Raw genomic sequence first — 24,016 nt, 5'->3', positions numbered from 1 at the left:
GGTATCCTAAGAGGGTACACGTACAGGCGCCAGAATCGCTGATCCAGAACGCTGGCTAAGTCAAAGTGCGGCTTGGCAGATTTTACATAACGTCTAACTTTTTACTTTAAACTCCGATCACGATGTTTTTTTTTCACCAAATTTAACAGTAGTGATGCTGAAGGTTGCAGGTAGAAAATGCAGAAATAAATTGAAAAATATTTTAATTATTTGCCTCGAATCATCGATAATTCGATTTATGTCCGAGGTTCCAACCACTGAGCCATAATTCTTAGTAAATTCATAAGTATATCATAGCTTGTTAAATATAGTAGTTTATATATAATTGTATGAACCCTGAGCAATTTGAGAGAAATATTCGTGACATCTTGATCAGAGGATGGGTCAAGATTAATTGACCGCAAGAATTTATTTCTCGAATTTAAACTCTATTCAATAATAAGGTTAAGTGTGATTTTAGAATGGCACTATTTATTTATTTAGAGCTTTAAATAACTGTATTATATAGCTACTTATTATGTAACATTGATACTTTGTTTATATTTAAGCCAGTTATGGGTGAAGGCAGTATTTTTTATGTAGGTACTACCTATAGAACAAAAAAAACGTTTTTCTGATATTTCCTTGAAACCACCAAATTTTTACTATCATTACACAGTATGTGTATGTACAAAATTAAATGTACATACATGTGTATGTATGTACATTTAATTTTGTCATCAAAAAGATATACAAATTAAAATAAAAAAATCTCCCTATTATTATCAATCAATCACGTCATAGCATCCGTCTCTTACAGTCATTTCTTTGAACCACAATTTTTACGACCGCATCCTTTATTGCATCCGTAATCTCAAGCTTCTTTAATATGACCTTTAGGTGAGAAGGAAACCTTTTTTGTGCGTAAAAATATGAATTAGCTCGGTTTTTCAAGAGGTTCAGCTTTTCCGCAGCCTGCGTTGTCAAAAAGAACATATAAAATAATACATATATACGAATATGTATTATTTTATAATATGTTCTTTTTTTATTATGTACCGTCAAATGTGGCTACTTGACCTTTACTTGGCAACTTGACCACACCTTCCGTTTAACAACAAAATATCAAATTTTGTAGAATTGAAAGCAAATTGACCTAACGTATCGATGTTGGTAGGTTTTTAAAACATTAATTGGCAACATATTTTAATTTTAAAGCGGTAACGCTGTTGGTTCTCGCAATATAACGTATCGAAGTGTGACTGTGACTAAGGATCTTTTGCCGGTGTCAGTATTATTATATTTGTAGAGCTTAAACTGCACATCTCAGGTGAGTACAGTTTTGATATGTTGTGTAATAAACCCTAGAGATTGATTTTACAGTGGGAACTATCCAATTTTAGGCTCATCTGTCGAAATATTTGCTTGGGCATTGATGCCTCAGGTTAGGTCAAGTTGCCATTGACCACTGCGTGGCAACTTGACCGACGCCTAGGGTTGACACAAAAAATAACGTGACTGCATTTTTTCCTTTTTTTTTATCTGTTTCGAGTTTTGCATTGTAAAATCAATAAATTTGCTGCAAATTTCGGACAATCCAGATACTTATACTCTCTTTGATGACAACGATTTAACATATTTCTAATGAAAAATAAATGTTTCCTTACCTATTAATAAATACCTATAAGTATTAAGTAATATACACATACATATGTATTAAATTTAGTTTAATAAATAAATAGTTCATTAAAATTGGTGTTTTATTTGTGACAACCCTATCCGACATGTAATGCTTTGTATGAAATCATTACAAATCCCGTGGCAACTTGACCAGGTAGCCAGAGCCTAACAGTTTATTGTAAAGCTTCGGGCTGCAATATTTAAAAAGTCGAAGACTTAAAAAGTAATAGCAACTTAGCCTAAAACAAGAATGTTAAGCATCTACCTATGAAAACTGATGTGCAAGGTCAAGATACCACATCAGTGTCAACTTGACCTGTATTACGTTTATTTGTAAATAATGTCAGATTCAACATATTTTAAAGAAATACCTAGTAAAAGTGAATGATGAAATCATTCATGACATGAACAAATCATAAAATGTTAATAAAAGTTTAACATAAATAAGTTAGCTAAGAAAAAGTAAAAAAATGTGGTCAAGTAGCCACATTTGACCGGTATTATTTTATATGTATGAATACATATAAAATATGTATTTAGTAATGATGTTACATATTTATTTTATAATAGTTAGTGCTTTATCTTCATGTTAATTACATCAAAATCTGTTCAGTCGTTTCACCAAAAAGAGTTAGTTTGCACAACAAACAACACATACTTTTTTATTACCTTACCGATACCGTGCCGTTGCCGAGTAGTTGATACGCTAATAGATATTATGAATAGTATTCAAAATATTATGTACTAGCTTTCCGCCCGCGGCTTCGCCCGCGATTTCAGAGAAAAACCCGTTCCCGTAGGATTTCCGGGATAAAACCTATCCTATGTCCTTTCTCGGGTATCAAAATATATCTATACCAAATTTCATGCAAATTGGTTCAGTAGTTCAGGCGTGATTGAGTAACAGACAGACAGACAGAGTTACTTTCGCATTTATAATATTAGTATGGATAAACAGTTCATTAAACATTACAGATTTATTCTTAAGTGCTCATTAAGAGCTTAATTTAATTAAAATATTCGGCCTCGTTATTGTAGTGGTAAGCTTCTATAGGTCGAAAGGTGCGGGTTCAAGACCCGGGTCGATCAACATTACAAATAATATAAAAATCAGTTAGCAATATTATAAATAGAATTACCTGTATTTCAAATTTTAGCAAAAATAAACATCTTTTGTAAAAAGCTGAACTTTAACCAAATGGGTAATTAAAATACAATTAGTAGTATATGACCAGGCAGACACTAAAGAAATATTAATTAGTGTCTATCTGTTTATAGTTATAGCCTTTAAAATATTTATCAGAACTTTAAAATTTATATACGACCAACCGAAGCGCACTAGTTTTCAAATAAAAAAAGAATCATCAAGATCTGTTTACCCAGTCGAGAGTAAAAAAAAAAAAAATTACAGCCAAATTCAGAACTTTTTTGTGAGTTCATAAAAATATTATGTTTATCAAATAATATTTTTCAGTAGTAAGAATCGAACTCACTCACTTAAAGTTGTTAACTACTAAGTATGCCATTACATTTTTATCTACACTAATATTATAAAGAGGAAAACTTTGTTTGTTTGTTTGATTGTAATGAATAGGCTCATAATCATAAACTACTGGACCGATTTTAAAAATTTTTTCACCATTCGAAAGCTAAAGACCAACAGGAGCGGAGTAATGCGGGTGAAACCGCGCGGCACAGCTAGTAATTAATAAATACTTCTAAACAAATCGATCAATTGACATGAAAATCAGTACAAAATAACACTTCAGTTTAGGAGGTTGTGATTGACTGTAAGGCCTACTCAATGAACAGAAGCTGTGTAAGCTTATTTAAGTAAATAATTGTTGGAAAATGTGTGTGTTATCAGTTTAGTATAAGAGCTAGCGACCATATTTATATTTAAAGTTAAATGTATGAGCATTGAGTCTACGAGAGACAGACAGTTAATAATATGAAATTTTATATTATAATTGGCTATGTTTTCGATTGAAGTAATTAGAGTCATTCATCGAGTCAAAGAATACGTTGTAAATAAAAAATAACAAGCTTTCAAGGTATTGGTACAGGTATTGGTGTACACTGATTTAAGTATTTGTGAAACATTTATTAAAAACTTTATTGTAATAACCCTTTTTTCCAGGGGGAGTAAATAGTCTCTCGTTCTTCACATGAATAGCTTTTGTACGCTTCTATAGAGATATTTTGAAAGATTATTATTTATATTAGATATTTTAGATATTTTTTTTCTTCTTTAAAGATATTTCTCTCCTAATAGAGCAACTCTTTATAGAGCTACTCTATTGGAAGAAAAGTATGCTTATGCATACGCTACGAAAACCACCAGCGACTTTAGGATCGTCTGATAAAAAGTTTTGTTATTGCTATTTATCACTAATTATATGTTTGATCCTGTCCAAAAATCAGGAACAAATAAACATAGGTCATTAACCTATAAAATCAGAAGACAACCACAACACCATACAGAAGGACAATACACAAAACGTTCACCATCTCTCTGCGCAAGGATACATAACGTATATATGATAGTGGGGAGGTGCGCGAGCGCAAAGCTTACCGTGTCGCGACGGGATCGAGTCGCGTGTGTGTGATATGCAGTGATTGTGCTGATCAACATGGTGAGTGTAGTGAAATGTAGATGTAAGAATGTATAGAGGGATGCAATTATGTAGATATAGGAATTTATAGACAGGAGGCAATTTTTGGATATGGTTGTTCAAATGCTAGTGTTCTAGTAGTAGTTTAAAAGAACTACTTTAAGTATACGGAATTATTTTTATCGGAAATCATCAATTGTTCGATGGTATGGAAAACGGAGATGAATTGGATAGAGATGTAAATTTTTTTATACATATTATAAAATAAGAATTAGGTAAGGGTTGAGAATCTCTTAACGTCCTCAATATGGCTTAAACTAAAATTTAATTAAAATACAAAATAAAATATACGCAAATTGCATCACAAATACTCACTGTAGCATAACATAATATAAATATTTGTAAGAGATAGTAAAAGTGTTTAAGAGTTATTTATTAGACCTTTTGAGCTGACATATATACTAACATTACTTGAAATAAAAGACTAGTTGAACTTATGTCATCATAATATTGTCTTAAAAAGGCAACTGCATATATTGATACAGTAATTAAATATAGGAATTAGGATAGGTAATAAATTAAATTAACATTCAAAGTATCAAATAACTCGATACCACGTTTGTGCGAAACATCTAACAAAACTTCAGAAATAGCTTGCTTGATTTATATTTATTGTTTCCTTTATTTTTTAACAGCGGGTAAAGATGCTTTGCGATGGTTATGTAGAGCTGTGTACATCTTTTTAAAAAGAACTGGCTTATGTCAACAATTCAAGCCTCTCTCTGCAACACTGAAGCATTCATGATTCACATGCTAATATATTATATATCACGCTGATCTGTGGGGATGTGATACCTTTCTAAGCCAATTAGAACGCTTTGATCTTCTATACTAATATTATAAAGCTGAAGAGTTTGTTTGCACGCTAACTCAAGATCCGATTTAAAAAATTATTTCACTGTTAGATAGTCCATTTAACGAGGAAGGGAATTTAATACTTATATAATTCAACAGACATATTGTCCTACAAATTGCGTAATAAATATTTGAGAACCGTCAAATCAAAAATTTTTATCCTTGTTACCTCTGTAAGCTACCACAATCGAGAGTATATATCATCACGCTAAGACCAATAGCAGCGGAGAAATGCGGGTAATACCGCAGGTCACAGCTAGTTAGCAATAATTTGGAAGCTCTATTTGATTTGCCATAAATCAAGAACGAATTATCGAATTACATAGATGTCGGTAAATTGTAGAGTCTGATCTTATTTGTTTAATCGCGTAATTTAAGTTTTTTTTCATCTCAGCGCTAATCTTTGGACTTAAATAGGAAATAAGAAATGAAGACGTTTACCGAATAAAAGAGGACGCAGAGTTAATTCATCGACCGATTATTGATGTATTTTTCACTTAAGAAGAATTGAATGTCACTTTGGAGAGTGCGCTGCGGAATTGCACGACCTAATTCCGCCATCCCCGTTCTTCCATCGTTCGTCGAGGCGCACAGATTCTAGGCATCGCCATATGGTTGACGTTCCATGTACCCGGACTAAGCGGTTCGGATCGTCATTCTTTATTCGGACTAGAACATGCTTCCTGAATCTGTGTTCCCCGACGAGTACAATATGGGGGTCTTCAAGAGGAGAGTGAAGTACATTCTAGGGAAGCACGCTCCATCTTAGGCCACATCTCAGCTTACCATCAGGCGAGATCGTGGTCAAGCGCTCCCCTATCGTAGCGTAAAAAAAAAGAATGTCGCTTTGTGGTAGTAGTTGATGGATGTTAATGTTGAAATAACTTTCAATGTATTAACCATCTTATTTAATTTCAAAACGCAGAATGCTCGTAAATACAAGAAAATACTAGTTTTATAATTTACAACGCATGATTTATGAAGAAAATACCAGGTTTTGAACCTAGGTCATCGGGTAACATCCTAACGTTCACGAAGTTTTGAAACATGTTGCCTAGACTCAATCATGTAATTTTTGAGTAAGTTCAAACTATTTGCATGCTATTTTGATAATTACGTAATACAGTAATTGCTCTGCCATGGATTATTATTATTAATAATACATTATTGCGTTGAAAGTTTTGTATTTTACAAACTCCAGTTTTCATATGATTTAAAATATCTTTTTACATCAAAAGATTGAAATTTCGCTTAAAACTATATGTTTTATGATAATTCTTGATAAAACAACTGCGTTTATATAATAAATAAACAAAAAGTGTAATATAGTTTGATTAATAAGCTAAAAAAACAACCATTGTTATGAAACATCCCAACAGAAAATGATTGCCCTCCTTTTTATATGACATGAATTTATACATAGTACCTGTTCAATGTTTATTTGAACTTAATTTATTCATTAGGTACTATTGAATATTTTTTAACTACATATCTATTTTTCAATAATTTCGAGTAAAACAAACTGCTGCTAATTACTTTAATTTTATTATTTATTAGCTTATATTAAGTTTTACATAAGTTAAGCATATGTAATATGTAATTACTACACATAAAAACTATTATAAATGTACATATTTTTATCACTCGAGTTTTTGTGACAGTGTCAAAAGATGCGGGCTATTTGATGTCAACACCACCCATGAATTCTTTATTTTTTTGTTTCTGTACAAGACAAATATATCCATTACTAGCAGTCCGCCCCAACTTCGCCCGTAGTACATGTTTACATTTTCTCTCTATAAGAACCATCCTCGTACTTCAAGGTATATTACAAAAAAGAATTAACGAAATCGGTTCAGCCGTTCTCGAGTTATGCGCTTACCAACACAGTTTTCGATTCATTTTTCATGTTTTACTTCATGTTTTACTTATCCTTTTTCCGAAAGATTGTCTAGCAGAGATAGCTTTTCGTTAGCTCTACCAATTATTTATTTTTGTTTATTTTTCGGAAAACTACAAAATTACAATACAATACAAACAAAACAAATAACAACAGTCTTCCTTATTAAACAAATAGTTCCAGTTAAAGATCAATGATTCATTATTCTTTAAAGCATTTTGAAATCAATTGTAATTTTTGTGAAACCAAGTTTCAATAAAGCTGATGCCACCTTAACATTTATGAGAATGTTCTTATATAATTTTCTTGTTGAGAAACACGTAATCTCCACTGAAGTTCATTTGTCTTGCGTGTTTGTATGCAATAACTAGCTGGCTTGGTAAACTTTGTTGTAAATAAAAATAGTTTCGAAGCTATACTAGGGATGGCGATCTGAGATCGATTAATCGAAGAATCGATTTTTCGAGCAGAAAATATCGATTTTTTAAATCGATATGAAGTACTGTGTCGATTCACTGAATCGATATATCACTCTTGAAAATCGACATTCGATTTTTTCTGTTTTGGTATAAACCATACAATTATTTGCATTTAGTTGAATGTGCCTGAATTATAAGAGTGCTGCCGGTTAAAGAGTTAACTACTCATAAACTCGCGAGATGGCTGTATGTTTAGTATCCTTTACTCGCCTCTCTTTAATAAAAAAGTTACGTTAGTAGTCTTTGACTTTATGTATAGCTATAATCTGTGACGATTGATAGTGCAATTTGCATTATTCATTTGTTGTTGTCGTTTATTGAATACTGTTATTAGCATAATATATTAAGTATTTTCATGATTGATAATTAATTTTCATCAGATTTTCATGTAGTGTTTGTTGCGAAATAATAACTAATTGAGAGTAGGTAAGGTAAGTAAATATAAGTAAAGCGCTTCTTATTTTTCACTTTGACGCTATTATTTTCAGTTTGTTCTGTTATTGTTTGATATCCTTATAGTTTGATACGGTAATAAAAATAATTGTTATTTTTGAATTCCCTGATTTTATTGATAAGATATCGTTAATTGCAATATTAATCTTGTTTTTAGTAAAATTGATACAAATTTACATTGTAAATGCAAACTTGAAAAAAAGATCGATTTTTTAAGAATCGATTTTGTAGGCCTCGATTTTTTCGTGAATCGATTCATTAGACTACGATTCGAATCGATTTAAAAATCGATCTTTTTCGTAAAGAATCACCATCCCTAAGCTATACTTTATAACTAGATATACGCCCGCAACTTCGCCTGCTATGTCTAATATTGTATACTAAAACCTTCCTCGAGAAAAAAAACTACATCAAAATCCACTGCGTTATAGTTTTAAAGATCTGTACATACAGACACACAGACGGCTGTTAGCGACTTTATTTTTAACTACGTAGTGTTACATAGAAAAATTTGTAAAATAGACCGAATTGTTTTTAGGAATTTGATAACAAATATGTATTTACAATGAGAAATCTAATATCTAATATATATTATAAAGGCGAAAGTTTGTAAGGATGTATGGATGTATGGATGTATGGATGTTTGTTACTCTTTCACGTAAAAACTACTGAACCGATTACAATGAAATTTAGCACACATATAGAGGGTAACGGGAACGGTAACTATGCGGGTTTTCCTTTGCAAACGCGGGCGAAGCCGCGGGCGGAAATCTAGTTTACAATATTATATTAGTCCATGATATTATTAACATCTTAAATAAAATAATATCTTTAATTATTATATAGGTATCAGGTTACAAACGTGTTTTGAATTCTGTTGAATCTTTGTCTTTTAGTAGTGTATAATTAGAATAAAAACTTGATTCTGACAATTAATGATTTTGGACTATTTAAAATTTTGCATCCAATAATTTAAGCAGCATAATATCCTGTTCCTTTTACTTTTAAAATATTTAAAAGAAAGAGGCTAAGAAATGGTTATCTATACATATAATAAAATCGTAGGAAAGTCAAAACTGTACATTGAATATTTTTTTAAAAGAATACATAATCCATGATCTATAATCGATATAGAAGCCAAAAACATAGTTTTTAGAATTTTTGTCTGTTTGTCTGTTTGTCTGTTTGTCTGTTTGTCTGTTTGTCTGTTTGTCTGTATGTTTGTCCAGGCTAATCTCGAAAAGTACTGCATAGATTGACTTCAAATTTTGCATGAATATTACTAACAGGTCGGGTGAGGCTTTTTTAAACATATTATCATGCTATCACCTCCGGGGGAGGAGCTGTGAACCTTTTTTTTTCTTACGTATTCCGTGTATTACGACAGCGTACAATCTAAAGACTCATGTTTAAATGTTGGTTTCGGGTAAGCCATGCTATTATCTAGCTTTACACAATAAAAACTATGTCATTTACGTAATTTGGGCAGAGAATCAGTTTAATGAATTTATTAGTATACAAATTTGAAACAGCGCCATCTATGAGATTTCGTAAAAATCAAATCAATTTACATGTTAACACTACTGAACACAATGTTAAAAATTAATAATTTAAATATAATTATGTTATTTATTTATTTAACTCTTTAACCCATATCTTCCCTTCCCTATAAGGTGCGCTTATAATTCGTGTGAATATACTACATTTTTAAAAGTGAGGGTAGATGTTTATTATTTTAAGTCAAACTAGACACCATTACAGTTAATCTCTCAGAGCAATAAATTCCTCTGAGGTTAATCTAATATTGATTGTGTTCATTGGTTACATTTTTAAAAATCTTCGTGTTTTAAAAATTCGATAACGAGGCGGGACTCGAACCAGCATTCTTTAGTGGTCGAATTTTTTCTATACTTTATAAATTTATTGTTTATGAATTTATATTTATAAACAATAATACAAAAAGGTTAGTTCGTTGATAATTATTATTCCTTCATCATTTACATGTTGTAAGTAAAAATATACTTTGACTGTTAATACTTTTGTTCAGTATTTACCTGTATGATTATTGCTTGGTAATTAATATATTTTCATGTCGTATACCTAATTAAAAACATAAGTTTGATGTGAAACTAGCTGGATTTATTTTTACACACTCACAGTCGTATATTTTGTGTTAATGTTAAAATAGTATTAATAGTGTAAATCATAATATTTTTTCACAATTAAAAATATTTCCTTTTTTTGATGGTGTTGGCATCGAATTAAACCGCGCTGTCGTTTCGTTCACAAAAAGTGAAGTTATGAGGACCGAATATGTAGCCGCCTCAACTTACGGAAACGAGAGTAACCTGCGTTGTCTGTTAGTTATTGTATAGTCGAATTTAACGTTACATGGAAATTGGCGTCTAATTATATGTATAATACTTATATTAAATCTGTAGAGGTCAATTCAATACATGAAATATATTTCCTAAATAACTATCACGAGGTGATTAGGGATCGACTCTGACGCCAAAAATTTTTGTCCGTCTGTCTGTCTGTATAACCGTTATAGAAACAAAAACTACTCGACGGATTTAAACGAAACTTGGTACAATTATTTTTCATATTCGTGAGCAGAGCAGTAACTCCATTTTTAAGCTTTCGTCGCGTGTGCAACCTTAAGGGTTAAAGCCACACAGAAATCAAGTATGAAAGAAATGTTCTCCATATTATATAAAAAATATCTCCCGACATCATAATTAATGTCTATCTTTTATGGTTGAGCTTAGGAGTTCAAAGCTTTCTGATTATATTTGTCTACTAGCTGTGCCCGCGACTTCGTCCGCGTGGAATAGTGACTATGGGACCTATGACCATGGGCTCAGGGTGGGGCAACAATAATTGTTTTTATTTTCATGCTTCCACTCCCACGCCCACTCCCAGGCCCACGCCAACGCCCACGCCCACTCCCCTTCACAATTGGTACCTACCAGATCAAAGCCAGGGTAAGCGCCCCACCCAGCCCCACCGTGGCTACGCCCATGCTGAATTACTACTTAAAATACAATTATTGAGTAAATACGTACTACCATAAATAATTAAAAGAATTGTTATTAAAATTTCTTACTAAACTGAGCTAAAAAACTTACGTACCAACTTATTAAAGAAAATCAAGAAATGAAATGCCTAACCTATACCAAATAGTTACTACTTATTATTGTAATTAAAAATTATGATTAGTATATAATATCGAAAATCAAAAAAGAAATGCCTAACTAATTCTACGTAAAATTTCTTTTAAATTATGTCATATTATTTTTTAGGAACCAGGGGGGGAGAGGAGCAAATTCTATTTCCTTCCTTTCTTAAATGGATGTTTTTAATAATGTATGGTGTAGCCACTGATCAGCTTAATCGATACTCAATTTTTATCAAATCCAGCAACAAATCAAAATTAGATGTTTCCTGTCTCACGCACGTAACTAAAGGCTGAAGAGAGAGAGAGGGAGCACGTAACTTAACCGTTTAGACGAAGAAAAGTGTATAGAAAAAGGAATAAATAATTTCATAAACTTCCCAACGATCTTTAAAAATAAATTATTATATCATTTTTTTCATTCCCACTTTTACCCCTATGTAGGTATAATAAGTGGATGAACCGATTTCGATACAATTTATCTAAGAACCAGCGTCGGAAAATATGCTGCCTAACAAAAAAAAGCCGCATCTAATTCGGTTTACCTGTTAGCCAGCTACGGTGCCATAGACAGACACACACACACACACACAGAAATACATAGCAGTCAAACACATAACACCCGTCTTTTTGCGTCGGGGGTTAAAAATATAATACGACATAATTTAAAGGACATTTTGTGTGGAAAATTTACCTATTAGAAGTAACCATAATGTTAATTTGACCCCGCCCCCCCTACTACCTCAGCTTACCCCCAAACCCTTGGGGAATTTTGATATGATCATCTGGACATGTAAAGGAATAACTGTAGCGTATAACAGATAAATTACGTTTTATCGTACACTGTACAGTGTACAATAGAATGCCTTAGCAAATGTTCGCCGTGATTACTTATAAATTGTCATAACTTTTTTTGTATGAACCGATTGACATGAAATAAACACTAACTGTTAAATGAACATTACCACAATACATTAGTGAAATCCGCATCTAAATCGGATAAGCCGTTTCTGAGATTAGCGTGCACAAACATACAGACAAATAGACAAAAAAAATTTTAACTACAGTTTTGGGTTCAAGATCGATTTAATAATAACACCTGCTAATTTTTTTCTACATATTTTCATTGTACAGACATCGCTTTTCCACAATTTTATTATATGTATTGATGATGATGATGATTGATGATTATAACACTCTCAGTCCGTTTTAACTTAATTTTTATTTACTCGCATCAGTGCCACCTAAAAAATCTTTATATCGAAATTCGAGCAAAGCTAAGAAAATGAGAAATAAGAGTTCTCAAGGATCGTTAGAGGTAAGAGGCTTACTATTGACCGAAAACAACATATTGTGTTATGCCGAGAACCTGAAACCGCTTCACAACGAGAATTGCGGCTCACAGCTGACCGCGAACGGCATGTACTATCCTGTGAGACCGAAACCTTCACTGAGAGGGTATAACGTCTCACAGCTGATCGCAAATGGCATATTTTATCTCGATAATCTGAAACTTTTACTCAATATGAAGACCGATTGACAAATGATAGGGTGCACCATAATATTATTCGATCTCTTGAAGATGAACATGAGCATAAGCAATGACTAGAGTAGGGACGCGAATATTACCATTATTTGAGACAAGATTATTTGGAATGGCGCGAAAGGATGCGGGTTCGAGTCCCGCCTCGTGATCGAGTTTTTTCTATTCTTTATAAATTTATATTTATAAAGCATTTGAATGCCATAAAATCAAAAAATATCAATTTCAAGATTATTTGAGACAAGTACGATTAATAAGTTTGTTTAATGAAAGATTAAGAATTGAAACTATTTGGTCTCTTGAAACGGACGAATAGCGAGAGGCCCGTCTTACTGTAGACAGATTTCGACAGTCTTAATGACTTAAGAGGTAAACATAGAAGATCAATCTACGAATTCGGTGGTGTGGTCCGACAAATATAAAAGTGGGTTTGCTTATAACCTCACAATTGATTACAGATCATCTTCTGTATAGGCGATATTAACGTAGTATGTTCTTTTTGTAATGCTTTAAAGAGGAGTAAGGAGTCGGCTTTCGTTTGAAGATACACCAGAACCTTTGAAATCACTACTTTTAGAGGAACATGTGCAATCTAAACAGTTCTTAGACAATATTCGCTCTTATAGTAGTGCGTTTTAAATGATCCTTTGGTGCTCAACAATTATCAGAGAATCCTTTCATGCTTACTTTTAAGATACAAGGTCAAGTTTATCATTTGATAGGATCCCTTTTGCCTGAAGGCCAACCTAAGTTTCTTCAAATATATTTTGTATTCGACTACAACGAATAGTCGAATACAAGAAATCAATATTTCTCGAATTTAAAATATTACAATTTTTCCTACAGTAGAGCGACGAATGTATTTTCGCATAGTAACGGAGGGGAACTCGCAGGGGGTCAAGTGATGCGGGCCACGTACCACAAACATGCTTAGTTTGTTGTACCGAGCGCGAAAGAAAGTCATCGTGTTTTTAGTAAAATTACTATGTAAACTAACGTAATTTAATACTTAGGTACATATTATATAATGATGCGCTCAAACTGTTAATCTACATTTAATTTAGATTATTATTTGAATTACTAAGTAATGTAGAATTTAAATCAAATTCACTCATGTTTTCCTCAGATTTTCGATGTCCTCCGATTTTAAGATTTTCTTATCAGAGTATTCAATTTTAATGTAGTTTATTTTTATAAGAGACAATTAAGAACATTCAAAAATAAAGTGTCACGTATTTTTTTTAAACGACGAATGACGAAAAACGACGTAATCGCGGACGAAGTCGCGGGCAACAGCTAGTTATTATCATAAACAACACATATTAAATGTAGTAAAAAAATAAGATAGTGTGATGGAACATTTCACACGTGTCAAAATGTACATACACTAATTAATCCATACTTCCATACTAATATTATAAATGCGAAAGTAACTCTGTCTGTCTGTCTGTTACTCAATCACGCCTAATCTACTGAACCAATTTGCTTCAAATTTGGCATAGAGATATTTTGATACCTGAGAAAGGACATAGGATAGGTTTTATCCCGGAAATCCTACGGGAACGGGTTTTTCTTTGAAAACGCGGGCGAAGCCGCGGGCGGAAAGCTAGTGTTTAATATATACATAACGAGAATTCTTTAAAAGCTCTTCAAAAGTACGAAGGGTGAAAATATTCTATAATAAATTGCACATTAAAACAATATATTATAATGGAGTTCATAAAGTAAAAAGCAATAACGTCGTGACGCAATGTTGGGAAAGGTCAGGCACAGCTGTTATCGAAAACAAATACATTTTTGGATTGACGTGATTAATTTTGCGCGACCTAGCGACCGGATTTTTTGAGAACATCCCGGTTTTAACTTCTTTTTACGATATAAGTTCTGTATTCTAGAGATAGATAATTTAAATTTTTAGTATTTCAACAATATAATAACAAAATAACTACAATCAGTTTTGTTACATCATCCTCTGTTGCTTTTTATGTGTGTGTGTATGTATGTATGGTTTTCACGCATAAATTACTGGACAGATTTTGATGAAATTTGGCACAGATAATCTTTAAACCCTGAGAAAGAACATAGGCTCTTGTGGGGTATGGGGCAGATGAATTATACATCAATTTTGGATATTCAGTGTATAAGTAGAATTTATGTGAAGCATTTAGTTTTAAAACAACTTTATAATATTATATTACAAACTTACTAATAATATTATTTGTAATCATATTTCCACTGAAATGATAAATAGGAAAGCATCATCTTTAGATGTCTCAATGCTTGCAACCAAATAAGGAAAAACACAATTTAAAGGATTTGATATTTCACATATAATATATGCTTGAATACTATATAAAGATATTTAAATTATATCAATACAATAACGACTAAATTCCTGAGACAATTTGGATGATATTTCCCTTAAATGGTTATCATTTATGGGATTTTAAATCGATAAATATTTTTTGGATTACATAATCTTCTTATATATAAAAATGAATCGCAAAATGTGTTGGTAAGCGCATAACTCGAGAACGGCTGAACCGATTTCGATAATTCTTTTTTTATTGTATTCCTTGAAGTACGAGGATGGTTTTTATGTAGAGAAAACGTAAACATGTACCACGGGCGAAGCCGGGGCGGACCGCTAGTTTAATTTAAAAATGATTTTCTCAATACCTTAATTTAATTAAATTGTTATACCAATACTGTAATTAAATTATTATACCTAAACCATAGAGATCTAGAGAGATGCCAATCGCTTGCGCTGAGTACGAAACCGTGTCTCATAAAAAATTTACGCACACAACTGCAGTAAACAAAATCAAAACAATACTTCGCGTTGTGTGCGTGTCATCACACAAAAATATGAGAGCGACTATTCGTTCGCACACTAGATTGTAAGTGACGTACGTATACAGCACCGCTACAGTTTGTTCTCTTTTTGTACATATTGCTGCGACACCGGCCCCGCCCCCTAACCATATCTCCCTTTAGTTTCTGTGATCTGTGACCTAAATATTGTTGCGCATTTTCATAAATATTCCCAAGCATTAATTATAATTTGATATAAGGGTGTCGAATTTGTTTAAATTCAATTTTGACCCACTTTAAACGTACAGATTAATTCACATTTATCAAGGACCGGTGACAATACAATAATTTCATTTTACTATCCTGACAAAAAATAGAACGTGCTTTTTAGTTTTTTAAGCTATATTTTATTTCATACTAGCTTTCCACCCGCAGCTTCGCCCGCGCAGTCAAAGAAAAACCCGCATAGTTCCCGTTCCCGTGGGTATCCGGGATAAAACCTATCCTATTTCCCGGGGTAAAAAGTAGCCTATGTCCTTTCTCGGATATCAAAATATCTCTATGCCAAATTTCATGCAAATTGGTTCAGTAGTTAGGGCGTGATTGAGTATCAGACAGACATACAGACGGAGTTACTTTCGCATTTATAATATTAGTATGGATAAATGATAATAAGCTGCGGAATGTTAGTGTCACCCACACTTGAAACATTATGTCATATGGTTCAGATTGTTTCGTGGGTGGAATGGTGCGGCATCCTCAACGTGAAGGTCGTCGAGTCGACACGAAACTGATGACATTTAGATACATTTGAATAGGATGTTTTTAGATATTTATAATAATTTTTGGGGAAAATATACATTTTTATTACGAGTCTAAGAAAATTTTATGAAATGGTATTTAAAAAGATACAAAAAATTATAAATGCCAAAGAAATCTATTTGTTTGGCTGAATGAATAATTATGATTATATAGATGGACATGGAATTTAGAAGAAAAATTTACGTATAGTCTCGTGAAAAGTGTGAAAATTTAAAGTATGTATTTATAGATAGTAAATTGTTTTTATATATTTAAATTATAAGTTATAAAATATCTTGATTCAATTAATCTAAAAATAAATAAATTATCCTTTCAACTTATATATTATTTACAAGCAATGTACTTATATAAAATAACTAATTTTAATATGCAAGTACCTATATTTCTCATTTTTAATTTAGCACAAGAAAGTCCTGCCTATCATATTATATCGTAAGCAACATTACTTTTTATATACGTATTATTATAAGTAAACTTTATGAAGCTTTGAGTGATGACATAGGTCAGATAGTTGACGCAAGGCTTCGAGTGGTCCATACTATATACAGGATGTTATTATTTTTAATGATCATATTTTTTTTGTTGTGTTGTTTGTCAAAAGGACGTATGTAAGTTTTTTGGTGATACATTTAGTATTAATTCTGTATTTATTATAAAATTTATCACTAAATATGATATGATTTGATTAGTTTATTTTATAGTTAAATAGCTTTCCGCTCGCGGCTTCGCCCGCTTTGTCTAAAACATAATAAATTATATACTAAAACCTTCCTCTTGAATCACTCTATCTATTAAAAAAAACCGCATCAAAATCCGTTGCGTCGTTTTAAAGATTTAAGCATACATAGGGACATAGGGACAAATATATATTTGCACTTTAAGTTACGGAAATTTCTCTACAATAATTGCTTTGCTGACTTTTAAATTTAAAAATTACTAGTTAGATACAAAATTTATGTACACCTGAGAGCTTATTGTTATTTAATTGCTGCAATTGAAACCTTATATCATGTTATATCATATCAAAATATTCTCGTCTTACTGACCTTTCTAATAAATTCAGAACACACTGTATAATCTAACGAGTGAGTTGTTCTGAGATGCGTTTTAATTATCTTGTCATTTGTGTTTCTTTGTAGGAATATATTGAGGACGTGCCAAGAATCTTTTTATGTAAGACTTGATTCATGCTGGAATTCTTAAATAATAAAAAATAATACGCTATGTTATAATAATACAAGTAAATTAAAAAGCTATATCACTACTTAATATTATAAATGCGAAAGTAACTCTGTCTGTCTGTCTGTTACGCTTTCCCGCTTAAACCTCTCAACCGATTTTGATGAAATTTGGCACAGACAATCTTTAGACCCTGAAAAAGAACATAGGCTACCTTTCCTTGCGAAATATGTACCACGGGCGAAGCCGGGGCGGACCGCTAGTTCACTATAAATCTGATTGATTTCTTGTATTTGCGAATTTATTTAAATAAAAATATATCATGGTAAATAATTATATTATATTTGCTATATTTTCTTTGCAATTTAATCAAATAATAAGTAATCGACTTTGCTACTTATTAATATAAAAAGTGCATTACAGAGTACAGATAAAAAACTTAATAGTGGTAATTATATACTGTACTAGCTGCTCCGCGCGGTTTCGACCACTCCTGTTGGTCGTAGCGTGATGATATATAGCTTATAGCCTTCCTCGATAAATGAGCTATCTAACACCGAAAGAATTTTTGAAATCGGACCAGTAGTTCCCGAGATTAGCGCGTTCAAGCAAACTCTTCAGTTTTATAATATTAGTATAGATTGGACACCCATAACCAAAGTTTTCCTTTATTTTAGTTTATTGTTATCTATTATTATAATTATAAAGATAACCTACCAACAACAATTAAATTATTTATCTGTTTAGATTTACCCTTGCAATTAAAATAATTTCATGTGAAGAATAAGTACCAGGGCCACATAAAGTTACAGGCGTTGTGTAAACATTATTACAGTAATTTTAAAGGCTTCGTATTTCACACTCATATTCGCAAAGCATCAAATTACACATTGTATAATATAGGTGTAATTATATACATAAAATCGTGCATAAAACCAACGTATAGACATACATACACGTTCATTGACACAAATGTTATCTTTTGAATTAACAAAGGCTAAGATAAATTGAGGGAGCTGTGAACAAAAGATCTTTTCGCGTTAAAGAAAATTTTACTGGTTGAGTGGAAGTTACGAGTTACAATAGTGTGCTAGTAACGCGGTGTAAGTTATACGTTTTAGCGATTCTCTATATTCAATACTAAGTTTGGATTAAATGAATGTTTGTTTATTTATGCTAGCTTTTCGATTAAATTACGTTTGAACTAATTACTTAAGAAGTACATTGAACTGTAGAAGTATAAATCAAATATCAGTATCTATATAGATGTAACATACATCACAGGATACTGTATTATTTGTCGGATATTTGTCGGTCAAATCAAGTGTAGAGTCGTAAGTTTTATATAATTAACTAGCGGTACTGAGCGCCCCGGCTTCGCCCGTGGTACATATTTTGCAATAAAAGGTAGCCTATGTTCTTTCTCAGGGTCTAAAAATTGTCTGTGCCAAATTCCATCAAAATCGGTCCAATAGTTTATGCGTGAAAACCTGACTGACCTGAATACACACATTCATAATTACAAACCTTTCCTCTTTATAATATTAGTATAGATTAATTGTTATTCGTATCTAAATATTATTTAAGCAAGTATACTTAAATTATTTGTTGCACTGTGCTTTGCCGCGCTTGTAGTGGTTACCTTAATTTTGTTTTTTATACTATTAGCGTTATGCGACCCATATTGATTTTGTTGTAGATTCTTTTGCAATTTTGAAACTGAAGAAACCACCACACTAAATTAGAAACTTAGCTTTTAATCAATAATATAACAACAGCTGTCATTCGTGCCATAGACCACAAGCAGTAGCTTTTTCACGCACGTCAACGCGTCAACAATATGAGATGCAGATAACATCGTTGCATACGTTTTGTTTGGATAGCGGAACTATTGTGAGTTAAAAATGAGACTGTCGGTCCGAATCATGAGCGGAGGCGATTAGAGATTTTGTATTGATTATTAAATTGGGGGGAAATTAGCAATGTATTTTGTTTGCTTATAGGGACCTTTTTCAGTTTAATTTACAATTTTTTAGTAACAATTATTTACGCGAATAAAAAAAATCTGTATTGATATATGAGTGGTACAGGAATAATATCATGACTACTGGTGCAACTAAAATTATTTGTATTTAACTCTACATATCGGATGTAGTATTAAATTTACATTTTATGAAAAAATCCTTTAGGGATCTTATTTTTTTAATTATAATAAAAGTAACTAAACAAAAAAACAGTATCACAACAATGAACGTCTTAGTTAAGTAATTTTGTATACCCCTACAAAGTTATTGTAACATAAGATATTCTTTGAAATGTGGTTACGAAATACACTATTGGAAGCCTTTTGTCTGAGTGCCAACTTTCTATGTTCCAATACATGTGTCATACACAATAATATTTAAGTATTTCAAGGTTGTACCTCATTTTAAAAAGAAAAGTTTTCATGTCCACTGAACGGTATGATAAAGATAACATTCAAAAATAGTGCGTTGATGTCTAATGTAAGTTGGAATTTGGTATGGAAGTTTGTTAAATTTCTTTTTAAATGTTCGTTTAATTGGCCCTTTTTCAATTAAGATATTCTTTAATTTCTATATGTATCTTTTTTCATAATTAAAATAGTTTTTTATTACCAGTTATTTCGGTACATAGGTAATAATCAAGGTCATAATGTTCAATCATTTTTTATTCCTTTTAAAGTGAAACTTTTATTACATCGTCTCAAACTTTTTGGTCTGTGTAGCGCATGCCGCGTGTATCGCGGCTGCCGAGTAGGTATACCTACTCGGCAGCCGACCGTCACGCGACATGCGCTACACAAAGCAGTGTTCGGAACCGTTCGAACAGTTTCACTTTTACCGTGGTTTCATAAAACCACACAACATTTTTTTTTATTTTAGAACTTTTATGCCTTATTTCTTCATCTGAATCTATGATAATTGATAATCTTATTCTTTTAAAGTACGTAGTTGTTTTTCCAAGTGCATGATATTAACGGCGTGGGCTGAAATTAGTAAATACTAACATTTGATCTTTCAACCGTTCCTTAAAATAAATTATTAACATAAAAATATGTTCTATTAATGATGAAATTATTTAAAACATATTGTCATAAACACGTATTGTAATCTGTATAATAAATCAACGAGCCCACTCAACCTAGCCTGATATAAGATGAGTCAGGGAAAGTTGCGTAAAAACCTTGGAATTTTGGTCAAGGAATAAATAAAGATAAAAAAAATGGAACCCGAACCCTTTGGCCCTTGATAGTATAAAATAAAAAAAATGTGACCTGACACGATGCCTGGCAGATGTTAAACACACACACACTACTGTATATAGACTATGTATATACTATGTATATATTATCATATAGCGTGGTCACGCGTCGACACGATATTCGTCGCTATGTCAGAAATCGGTTTTACGTACGCCTATAGATGTTTTACATCAATAATAATATCTCTGTAGCCTTAATAGTGTTAAGCAGTGGTAGATCAGTGGTGAGGACCTCGGACTTCAATAAGTCGAGGGTTCGAGACCAGTCGAGAGCGCAGGAAAATTGTTTTTTCAATTTATCTTTGCTTGTGTATCACACAACTGCTCGAAACATTGAAGGAAAACATCTTGTGGAAACCTTAAAAGCATATTGAAAAAACATGTCAAAGAATGAAAAGTTCGACGACATGTGACATCTGCCCGCACTTGGCCAGCGTGGTGGATGGCCTGTACCCTCATAGGAGGCCTGTGTCCCAGCAGTAGGAACATAATGGTCTGACGATGATGAGTGTATAGGTTATTGGTTTCATATTATTTCCTATGTTAATTTTTACTATCGTGTATTGTAGAAATAATTGGTCAGTGATTGTTTGCGTGTGAATCTCGAAGAAGTCGGAAAAAAGCTGTCCATTGCCACTCTATAGAAATCCCTTTTGATGTACTTTGGTCTATTGCAATATTTTCGTATGTATAATCTTTCATTATCTAAAAATATTAACAATTATACGTATTAAATACTCGGGATATAATTAATCTATACTAATATTATAAAGAGGAAAGGTTTGTATGTATGTATATATGGTTTTCACGCATAAACCACTGGCCCGTTATGATGAAATTTGGCACAGATAATCTTTAGACCCTGAGAAAGAACATAAGCTACCTTTCATTGCGAAATATGTACCACGGGCGAAGCCGGGGCTGATCGCTAGTATTCACTATATTTTCATGTTGTCGCACAGATATGAAAGAGGAAGGAATCACCTGATAATAAAGCATTTCAATTAATTTAAAATATGGATTTAATCCTTCATTTGTAATAACTTGATAAAATTATTTAAATCATATAATTTATTTTCCTATGTTTTTGACTTTATCTAATAACAATGAAATAGAGTCGATTTCCTATTTTTTTTGTTTTATATTTATTTTAAATCCCCAAAAATAATCAAACAGACAGACGTAACAATAAAACAAATGCGAAGGCTGCTTTACCGGTTTATTAATGAGACATGTATAAATTAGCATTCTTACTATATCATATTGTGTGAATCTTAATAATCAATTTTGTGTTCAATCGGCAGACAGTCGTGTCAACGTATTTTGCTATATGTCTTACTAGCTGCTCCGCGCGGTTTCACCCCCGTGGCTCCACCCCTGTTAGTCGTAGCGTGATTATATATAGCCTATAACCTTCCTCTATAAATGGGCTATCTAACACCGAAATAATTTTTCAAATCGGACCAGTAGTTCCCGAGATTAGCGCGTTCAAACAAACAAACAAACAAACTCTTCAGCTCTATAATATTATATTATGTAGTATAGATTAAAAACATATGATTGTTAGGAAGTATAAAATATCGAATTAAGAAAATGGAATAGTTATTTATACATCTGTATAAGAAATCGATCTTTCTATTTAACTGGTTCACAAAGGTTTTTGAAAGGTTTGAAATCTCTATATGTTAGAGTACAAAAAATGTCATAAAATAACATATTATCTACGAAAAATATAACTTTGTTTATGTTTAATGATAAAATAATACTTACAATAGACATTCCAAGAGATACCTAAATTCTAAGAGAGATCATAAAATATCAAATATTAATTTGATAATAGCTATTAATTTACCCATCTACATACGAAACAATTTTAAACAGGATTTCCTATCTCCGTTGCACATAACATAATCGTTCATAGTTATAACATCTTCACACTTATACATAAAAACCACATCCACACATTAAAATGTTAAATTAATTCAAAAATTTCAATGTCAACAATTCAATGCCGTGATGCGATTTACAACATAAATACCGCCACGCAATATTCGTACGTAAGAGCTGGCAATAGAGTTGAAAAAGGCGTGAAATATTTTCGATAATTTGATGTCACTACAAATAAACACATTTTAAAGGTCGCTGAAGTGGCTTCATTGGATAATACGGATCTTAATATTTATTTTCAAACAAAATGAGACTCTATTTAAATAGCGTTAAGGTGTATATCCGGATGTATAAAACTCCTTTACAGATGTTGTCTGTAGTTGTTCTTGAACTTTGATTTAATGGGATAAATAAATAAATGGACTATTTTTTGCTCCCAAAAATGGATGATTTGTTTCTGAAGATGTCTAGATGATTTTTTTTATTTACATTCTTATTTCAGCTGCACATACGGTGAAACTGTGGAACGATTTGCCACCTGCGGTGTTCCCGAACAACTACGACATTGGGGCCTTCAAGAAAAGAGCTTATTTGTCCATAAAAGGCCGGCAAAGCACCTGTAACACTTCTAGTGTTACAAGTGTTTATGGGCGGTGGTGACCACTTAACATAAGGTGGCCCACCTGCCCCTTTGCTTGCTCTGCCATAAAAAAAAACATATTTATTTATTTTTATATTAAACTAACCCCGAGCGTAGATTTTATACGTTAGCAAACCCATTCATAAAAAACCTATAAATATATTATTTATTATATCATTTCTAAGATTAAAATTAAATAGAGAGTCAAAAATCGACACAAATGTGAACAAAGTCGGGCTTAGCAACAAAATATATGACATACATTAAACAGCAGTACATTTGAAACATATAATGACTATATTATAACCTAGAAATCTAAACCGTGAATCATATATACAGGGTGTCCCACTGTTGGTATACTAAGCTCAAAGGAGGTTATAGTTTTGCATACGCTGAGTACGTAAAAAACAATTTAAAAAATCCAGACGCATTTTTTTTTTCAAATAGATGAATTCTTAAAACTCTATGTGTACACCCAAAACAAGCAACCTGCCCAACTTTACCACCAGCACGTGAGCTATCGTTTAAGATTATGTTTTCATAGACAAAATACTCATATTAGAGAAGCAGTATATGCCGGCTGCGCGAAGCTAGAGAAGAAAACATGGATTTTCAGGAAAAATTTAGCAAAAAATTTTGGACCCAATTTT

At 32.1% G+C, this 24,016-nt stretch overlaps 1 protein-coding gene across 1 annotated transcript in view; it reads left to right on the top strand.

The window, feature by feature from the left end:
• The first annotated feature begins 4,208 nt into the window (after positions 1 to 4,208).
• LOC149904915 (uncharacterized) overlaps positions 4,209 to 24,016 on the top strand; it is a 36,502-nt gene continuing 16,694 nt past the window's right edge. Inside the window, exon 1 of the mRNA XM_090107168.1 lies at positions 4,209 to 4,295. Coding sequence (XP_089963294.1) covers positions 4,293 to 4,295 — 3 coding nt within the window. The 5' untranslated portion in view covers positions 4,209 to 4,292. The remainder of the gene's footprint in view (positions 4,296 to 24,016) is intronic.

This window comes from Colias eurytheme, chromosome 11 (assembly GCF_061535395.1).
Source record: "Colias eurytheme isolate Ceu_HAF_F1 chromosome 11, ilColEury1 Martin Lab GWU primary, whole genome shotgun sequence".
Classification (NCBI taxonomy): domain Eukaryota; kingdom Metazoa; phylum Arthropoda; class Insecta; order Lepidoptera; family Pieridae; genus Colias; species Colias eurytheme.
Note: the sequence above shows the minus strand (reverse complement) of the source record. Positions and strands in the feature narration are given on the sequence as shown.